Source organism: Physella acuta, unplaced genomic scaffold (assembly GCF_028476545.2).
Source record: "Physella acuta isolate Inbredline_101_S28 unplaced genomic scaffold, ASM2847654v3 ptg000133l, whole genome shotgun sequence".
Lineage (NCBI taxonomy): Eukaryota > Metazoa > Mollusca > Gastropoda > Physidae > Physella > Physella acuta.
The window spans coordinates 837964-847500 of NW_026731652.1; the positions used below are offsets into that span (position 1 = coordinate 837964).

Sequence of the window (9537 nt, forward strand, 5' to 3'; positions counted from 1 at the left end):
TATAGTTAGAGAAATAAATAAGCTCTACTTCACATTCACATAGACCATCTGGTTTGAAAGTGAACTTTGGTGATAACAATTGAAAACCATTAAACACGTAATTATATTATTATTTTTTCTGATTATTGCATCTTGCAACTACATAATATGATAAACTCAGTATAAATGTATGTTGACACCTAAAAATATAACCAATCTAGTACAAGCACATTATTATAGGGCTATTACGTTAAATGTAGCTATTATAAAATGTTATATAATAACCGTTATGTTGAAAAGATTGTCTAAAAATAAAAATACATATTCAGGGGAAGTAGTAAAATAATTAAATTAAAACTACAAATTTTTTTTGCTTCCCTTGAAAGAATCTTTTGTAAAATTATATTTTATTGATTTTTATGATATTTGCATTACATACATATTATATTTTTATATACATTATATGCATATATATATATATATATATATATATATATATATATATATATATATATATATATATATATATATATATATATATATATATATATATATATATATATATATATATATATATATATATATATATGTTTAAACTTATATCATCTCCCATAAAGAGGTGATCACTTGCTGTCAATTTTTACCATCTGTTTAAGGTCTACAAAACTATAGGTATTTTCGCGCTAATTTATCTTCACGAGTTATAGACGTGTGCTAAATATAATACATTTTTTGTCTGTGGTCACGGTATTCGTCCGGAAGCTTTGAGGAAATCCATGCCTTGTGAATTTAAATTCTGACAATAAAAATCTTCAAAATATTATTTATATTAATACGTTCATAATGGCGATGTCTATTGTAATTGAATTGAAAATGATTGTATTTCAGATGAACTCTGCTGTACCTGTAAAAGTCCACCAGTCTCCAGCCAAGCAAAGAGGGCGTACTGGAAGAATGAGATGACCCCAGAGGTGAAGATGGCGATCCCAAGCAAGCTGCCTAGGTAACAGCTAGGGAAGCTGGTGACACAATGGTAAATGATGAACGACGTTGATGGAGGATGGACAACATTGGAAGACGATGAACAACAAATATATCATGGACAACAATGGCATATGTTGAACAACAAAGATAGATGATTAAAAACATTGACGGAGATTCAGAGTTTGGCGAGGGCTGTGGAATGGCTTGTATCAAAAACGATCCCAACTTACATGGCAGCGATGTAGGCGGTGTACATAGTGAATAGAAATGACCGTTGTAGCACCAGGAAGACGAAGAAGGCGTACAGCACCCGGGGGTCGTTGACCAGCAGGAGACTGGACATGATGACGCTGGACACGGTGGTCGCCGCTAGGGGGAGCACTGACGGCATCACCTGACGTCGTACGCTGGATACGCTGTCTGGGAGGTGCAGGGGTTAATTCATGCGTCTGTCGTTTATGTCATCATGTATGTTATTTGTGTCACGTCTGTTATGATGTATGTTTTCGTAGATATGGACTTGAGTGCAGTTTGGTGCGAATACCATAGTGATCGCATTGGTATGATGACAAGATTGAAAGTTAGTGACGTAATTGTGTATATTTTTGGTTGCTATGAGTTTATGTGTGAGTGAGTCTAATCTTGATCGTAGGTGTGAAAGGACGTGTGCTGGTTGGCATGACTCAAGTCGAGAGATAGGTTCTAGGAAGATAGATGCGTGAATACAGTAATAAAAGTTCGTACAAGAAGTATTTAGTTCATCTTATTTCTAAACGTCGTTGATTTGTCTGAATGTAAGACAACCTTAGTGGTTCTCAAGGTTTAATACTCTCTCCCTGGTATTGGAGACGAGTGAAATGGTAGTTGACTGAGTCAAGTGACTCAAACCCTCTCACTGCACGCCATAAGCGTAACAACGTCTTATTTTGAGTGTCCAGTAATGGTACCAGATGAAGCATGTTTGTTTTTATCAAAATTTTGGGCAAAAACATTGAACTTGTTATTTACACAAATCTAAAAACAGACTATTTTTAATTCGTTTTGAGATTTTTTACTTTCTGATATACAGAGTATAGGGGAAGCATTGTAATCGTGAACAAAAATCACATGAAATTTTGACAGTTTTCATCGTTTTACACCTCAGTACTTCATCATATATAGTATAGGGGACTTAATTTAATCGGGCGAAAATAATAAATCCAGATTTATCAAAATGTTGGCGTTTTATGCGAAATCGAGTCGGAAGGACTGGGCTTTGCAATTCTGTCCGTATGTCTCTGTGTATGTGTGTCTGTGAACACGATAACTTGAGTACCGTTACAGCTAGGTTGATGAAATTTCAAATATAAGTATTGTTATCAAATGTGTAGTTCTGTATTAACTTTTCAGCAATTTCTGGTAACCGGTAGTGGAACTTATTCTACTTTCAATTTAATTTTTCAAAGCCTATAACTTGAGTACTATTTCAGATACATAATTGAAATTTCACAGGTAAGTAAAAGATCTAATTCTCCGCCTTCTTTAAAATTTTGAGCAATTTCTGTTGACCAGTGTGGCTCCAGGCCTCAGTGTGGCCCCAGGCCTCAGTGTGGCTCCAGGCCTCACCTCAGTGTGGCTCCTGGCCTCAGTGTGGCTCCAGGTCTCAGTGTGGCTCCAGGCCTCACCTCAGTGTGGCTCCAGGCCTCACCTCAGTGTGGCTCCAGGCCTCAGTGTGGCTCCAGGCCTCAGTGTGGCTCCAGGCCTCAGTGTGGCTTCAGGCCTCACCTCAGTGTGGCTCCAGGCCTCACCTCAGTGTGGCTCCAGGCCTCACCTCAGTGTGGCTCCAGGCCTCAGTGTGACTCCAGGCCTCACCTCAGTGTGGCTCCAGGCCTCAGTGTGGCTCCAGGCCTCACCTCAGTGTGGCTCCAGGCCTCACCTCAGTGTGGCTCCAGGCCTCACCTCAGTGTGGCTCCAGGCCTCAGTGTGGCTCCAGGCCTCACCTCAGTGTGGCTCCAGGCCTCACCTCAGTGTGGCTCCAGGCCTCAGTGTGGCTCCAGGCCTCAGTGTGGCTCCAGGCCTCACCTCAGTGTGGCTCCAGGACTCAGTGTGGCTCCAGGCCTCAGTGTGACTCCAGGCCTCACCTCAGTGTGGCTCCAGGCCTCAGTGTGGCTCCAGGCCTCACCTCAGTGTGGCTCCAGGCCTCACCTCAGTGTGGCTCCAGGCCTCACCTCAGTGTGGCTCCAGGCCTCAGTGTGGCTCCAGGCCTCAGTGTGGCTCCAGGCCTCACCTCAGTGTGGCTCCAGGACTCAGTGTGGCTCCAGGACTCAGTGTGACTCCAGGCCTCACCTCAGTGTGGCTCCAGGACTCAGTGTGACTCCAGGCCTCAGTGTGGCTCCAGGCCTCAGTGTGGCTCCAGGCCTCAGTGTGGCTACAAGATGGCCATGTAGGGTGGACGCTGTAACAGCCGTGATAAACAGATTCATTCCAATAAAATTTTAAACAACATCCAGCTAAAAGCATTATATATATTCTCAACTTACAGAAACTACAAACTTGAAACTGTTAACAGTATTTTCATGATCAATTTTATTTTATGTAAGTATCTAACTTTTAAACGACTAGCCATGTTATTACATCTCGGCATATAATCTCAGGCACCTTTCTGTCGCAATGTCAGTCAACTTGAGCATCTTTACATCTGCTGCTTATGTCAACCACAGATCTTTGCAATGTTTACTTTTGTTTTGGGGTGTAAGTCTCAAGTTTGCCTTTCGTCTTTTATATGGAGGCCTTTCTTCTACCATTTTTGGATTTTAAGACCTCTGCCAGGCTATTGGCATGGATTGACCGGCCCCCACAACCCCGTGATGTGTTCTAACTAGCTGGAACATGCAGCTAACAGGTTTTACTAAGGCGTCATCTACAGATGAGCGTAAATGTAAGTGGACTCTTTTGTAAACTGTATCCAGTCCTTAGATTGACGCATAGGCTCTATAGCGACCAGGACCTAGTGTGACTCCAGGCCTTAGTGTGACTCCAGGCCTTAGTGTGACTCCAGGACCTAGTGTGACTCCAGGCCTTAGTGTGACTCCAGGCCTTAGTGTGACTCCAGGCCTTAGTGTGACTCCAGGCCTTAGTGTGACTCCAGGCCTTAGTGTGACTCCAGGCCTCACCTCAGTGTGGCTCCAGGCCTTAGTGTGACTCCAGGCCTTAGTGTGACTCCAGGCCTTAGTGTGACTCCAGGCCTTAGTGTGACTCCAGGCCTCACCTCAGTGTGGCTCCAGGCCTTAGTGTGACTCCAGGCCTTAGTGTGACTCCAGGCCTTAGTGTGACTCCAGGCCTTAGTGTGACTCCAGGCCTTAGTGTGACTCCAGGCCTTAGTGTGACTCCAGGCCTTAGTGTGACTCCAGGCCTTAGTGTGACTCCAGGCCTTAGTGTGGCACCTGGTTCACTCCCCCTACTCCTGTCCTGTCGTCTGCTGGTTCAAATCCACGAGTTGCCTGACTTCCGCCCGTCGACACGCCCACCACTGGTACAGGGGATGAACTAATGTGACACACGCCAGCACCAACAGGAAGATGTTTACCTGCAACATCACGTGACCGGTCATTATGTCATATATCTACTAGCAACAATGTTGATAATAATTTGATCTAATTAATTGTCTTTATGATAGTTTTGATATTTCACCTTCCCATAGACCATGTGGTCTGAAAGTGAACTTTGGTGGTAACAATTGTAAACCATTAAACACGTGATTATATTATTATTTTTTTCTAATTATTGCATCTTGCAACTACATAATATGATGAACTCAGTAGAAATGTATGTTGACACCTAAAAATATAACCAATCTAGTACAAGCACATTATTATAGGGCTATTACGTTAAATGTAGCTATTATAAAATGTTATATAATAACCGTTATGTTGAAAAGATTGTCTAAAAATAAAAATACATATTCAGGGGGAGTAGTAAAATAATTAAATTAAAACCACAAAATGTTTTTTTTCTTCCCTTGAAAGAATCTTTTGTAAAATTATATGTTATTGATATTTATGATATTTGCATTACATACATATTATATTATTCTATACATTATATGCATATATACATATATATATATATATATATATATATATATATATATATATATATATATATATATATATATATATATATATATATATATATATATATATTTATATATATATATATGTTTAAATTTATATCATCTCCCATAAAGAGGTGATCACTTGCTGTCAATTTCTACCCTCTATTTAAGGTCTACAAAACTATTGGTATTTTCGCGCTAATTCTATTCACGAGTTCTAGACTTGTGCTAAATATACTAAATTTTTTGTCTGTGACGCTGGTATTCGTCCCGTAGCTTTGACGAAATCCCTGCCTTGTGTATTTAAGTTCTGACAATAAAAATCTTCAAAATATTATTTATATTAATACGTTCATAATGGCGATGTGTATTGTAATTGAATTGAGAATGATTGTATTTTAGATTAACTCTACTGTACCTGTAAAAGTCCGCCAGTCTCCAGCCAAGCAAAGAGTGCGTACTGGAAGAATGAGATGACCCCAGCGGTGAAAATGGCGATCCCAAGCAGACTGCCCAGGTAACAGCTAGGGAAACTGGTGACACAATGGTAAATGATGGACGACGTTGATGGAGGATGGACAGCATTGATGGATGATGGACGACATTAATGGATGATTTAGAGATTAGCGATGGCTGTGGACTGGCTTGTATCAAAACGACCCCAACTTACATGGCAGCGATGTAGGCGGTGTACATAGTGAATAGAAATGACCGCTGTAGCACCAGGAAGACAAAGAAGGCGTACAGGACCCGTGGGTCGTTGACCAGCAGGAGACTGGACATGATGACGCTGAACACGGTGGTCGTCGCTAGGGGGAGCACTGACGGCATCACTTGGCGTCGTACGCTGGATAGGCTGTCTGGGGTGCAGGGGTTAGTTCATGCCACTGTCGTTCATGTCATCATGTATGTCGTTTGTGTCACGTCTTATTGCGAGTGTCATAAATGGTACACAATAAATCATCTATGATTTCATCAAAATTTTGGGCAAAAACATTTAACTTGTTATTTACATACAACCAAAGCACAAAACTATTTTTAATTAGTTTTGAGATTTTTAAACTGGTTATACTGCACAATTTTAAACGAGTCCAATAAGTAATAAGTCTGAAGTGGGTCAAGACCAAAAACTTACTGGCAAAGATTTTGGTCTGCCAGGAGTAGAAGAATCCAACGATGGGGGAGACGAAGATGCCAGTCATCATTGTGTACAACATCACGTTGGTGTAGTGGCTGACTGAGGAGGGAGATATTGTGTACATGAATTTAGTCTAGTAGCTGACTGGGGAGGGAGATATTGTGTACATGAATTTAGTCTAGTGGAGTGGTGTACTGGGGAGGGAGGTATTGTGTACATGAATTTAGTCTAGTAGCTGACTGGGGAGGGAGATATTGTGTACATGAATTTAGTCTAGTGGAGTGGTGTACTGGGGAGGGAGGTATTGTGTACATGAATTTAGTCTAGTAGCTGACTGGGGAGGGAGATATTGTGTACATGAATTTAGTCTAGTAGCTGACTGGGGAGGGAGATATTGTGTACTGTGTACATGAATTTAGTCTAGTAGCTGACTGGGGAGGGAGATATTGTGTACATGAATTTAGTCTAGTAGCTGACTGGGGAGGGAGATATTGTGTACATGAGTCTAGTGGAGTGGTGTACTGGGGAGGGAGGTATTGTGTACATGAATTTGATTGTGTGATCGCCATTTGGGAATGAGATATTGTGTATATGACGATGATGTAGTCGGAAACTGGTGATATTTATCAGAAGGTACAAATATAACAATTGGTTTATTTCGTAAACAAAAGTAAAAAACAAATGGCAAATGTTAACTAGAAAAGATAAACTAGCTTTAGAAACGAAACTCCAGATTTTTGCTAAACAAAATGTAAAAAAAAAATATCTAAACAATAATTTAGAAAAATTTATATTAAATTGGTCATAATATTTGTTCGAACTTAAACCTTCATTAGGGAGACACGACTTAACTGGCTACCTTCATATAGTGTACTGACAAGCTTCTAAAGGTAACGTCCTTTAACAGGCTACGACCTTCAACTTTGTACATCAAATTTTCCAGGCTAGGAAACTGAACTAAGCTACTTACATGCATCCTGTGGACTGGTGTTGACCACTTACCTTCAGACTGTGTACTGACCACTCACCTTCAGACTGTGAACTGACCATCTTCTGTAGACTGTTGACCACTCACCTTCAGACTGTGAACTGACCATCTTCTGTAGACTGTTGACCACTCACCTTCAGACTGTGAACTGACCATCTTCTGTAGACTGTTGACCACTCACCTTCAGACTGTGTACTGACCATCTTCTGTAGACTGGTGTTGACCACTCACCTTCAGACTGTGAACTGACCATCTTCTGTAGACTGGTGTTGATCGACCCCAGCACGAAGTAAAATCGAAGTTGAAGACAAGACGCCCAAAGCACGTGCAGTATAAATGTCAAGGTCAGGACGTGTCTCAGCAATCCACGAAATGTTCCAGAACCTTCATGTTCTTTCAGTTCTATATCTGTGTTTGTGTTTTTTCTAGTTTGTTGCTCCAACTTCTTATCTGTTTCCGTCTGTTGCACTTTGCCGGTCTCTGATCCTGTATTGTCTAGTTTGACCTCTGATGCTGTAATAGGTATAATGACACTCACATTATGAACTTATAGTGGTCGAACGATAGACAGTGTGAATAGTAACAGGAAGCCCAAAGTTTGGTTCGCATGTTGGGGCTATGTGACAGCCCTTGTTCTAGCGATACCATGTTGTTCGCTGTAATGGTCAGACAAAACCAAATGAACTCACAGCCCTACGAAATGCTAACCCTTCAGATGGTTTTAATTTTATTTTAATGTTACCTACAAATCATCTCAATCAAATATCTCGAAATGTATCTTTCTGAAGCCAATTCTATAAAGTTTATTGTAAGCTGTTAGCCCGTAGGTATGGCATTTCTAAGTATTACCCTTTACTTGGAGACATTTATTAAAGTTATTTTATTTTTACCGAACTAGTGTAATATTTTTTACTCCAGTACAAAGTTATGCTATAAGTTTATTTCAACTACTGGATGCAGAAGGCAATAAAGAATAACATGGGCATACGAGGAGTGTTTATTTGGGCGTCAGACATTTTCACAGATAAGTAGCGTCCACAATAGACTTTACAGCAGACACGTCACAACCATAAACGATATTATGACAGACCAGCCACATTCAACAACACACTTTACATCTATATGTCACACCTGTAACAAACCGTGTTACTGATTATAAAAGTCATCCATTAACAACTAGGTCCTAGTAATATAAAGGTCACTCACCAATCACGTGGTCCTGCTGTTGTTTGCGGATAAAATCCTTGGGATAAAAGAACAAGCTGGAGATGAGGGTGAACACCTGACAGCAGGCGATGATGACGTATGACGTCCGTCTGCTTATTCCATTCTCGTATCCAAACTATGAAGTAAAAAAATAACAGACAACAGTCTGACTTTAAATAAACTAGCGAAAACTTTCAAAACAAATATTATAATAAGCTTTTATCATCTCAAAGAAATGTACCAGAAACGTAAATGTATTTCAGCGGTTTAACCCCCAGTGAATGTTTTATTTAACTTTATTTTTATGAGGTTTTATTTAGTTCTCAAAGTCTATTTGTTTCTTTGGGTGTTGGTTTGGTTGATTTTTGTGGGTTTGTGGTAAATCTTGTAACTGAATTGTGACAAACTTCTAATACACTGATTTCGTTCAAAATATCCAGATACAAATACAAAGCAAATTGGTCAGATGCTGAATGGAGTGCTTGTCGTTGACGCAGGCGTTTCAAATTTGGTATGAGCTTGCCTTTGACGAATAGCACAAGGAGACCAACCACACATTTCACGACGAGTGGGTTAAAACTAACCGCGACTGACGAGTGCCTTATGAGCTATCTATCGAAAACATTCCCACGTCAAAAAACCCTGAATATTTTAGAGGTCGTAGATCGACCGCTGGCGGTAACAAAAGAAAACCGGTGCTCTAATCGGGAAAACTCCGGGAGGCCGCTAGAAATTACCAGTCCGTATTTCTTATAAAAACGTTGTACATTTTTTGAAAACAAATTTCACAACGATTTTAAGAGTGCTTAGTACATCTGGCTTAACTGTTGCAAGGCCCTATGTAACTGACTTGACCATACGGGAAAACTATCGGTCAGACTATACGCATTCGCCGAGAGCTAAACAATGACTTTAAGAGAAAATGTCCTTATATAAGAAATATATCGAAAAACAGTAAATTAAATGTAAATATGCAAATACTGACGTTTAAGTAATTATATTTAAAAAAAACCTAAACATAAACATAAATATAAACAAACATAAACACAACATTCATCGATTTTCTTGAAGGTAACGATTGTTGTTTGTTGTTGTTGTTGTTGTTTTGTTACCGCCGAGCGGCATTCTACGACCTTCATGAATGATCAG

At 40.0% G+C, this 9537-nt stretch overlaps 1 protein-coding gene across 1 annotated transcript in view; it reads right to left on the reverse strand.

Annotated features, from left to right (window-relative positions):
• Positions 1-721: 721 nt before the first annotated feature.
• Positions 722-9537, reverse strand: part of LOC131935178 (equilibrative nucleobase transporter 1-like) — a 12465-nt gene continuing 3649 nt past the window's right edge. The window contains exons 5-10 of the mRNA XM_059291546.1: positions 8389-8524; positions 7414-7695; positions 6192-6293; positions 1194-1383; positions 884-998; positions 722-775 (exon numbers count right to left, since the gene is read on the reverse strand). Coding sequence (XP_059147529.1) covers positions 722-775; positions 884-998; positions 1194-1383; positions 6192-6293; positions 7414-7695; positions 8389-8524 — 879 coding nt within the window. The remainder of the gene's footprint in view (positions 776-883; positions 999-1193; positions 1384-6191; positions 6294-7413; positions 7696-8388; positions 8525-9537) is intronic.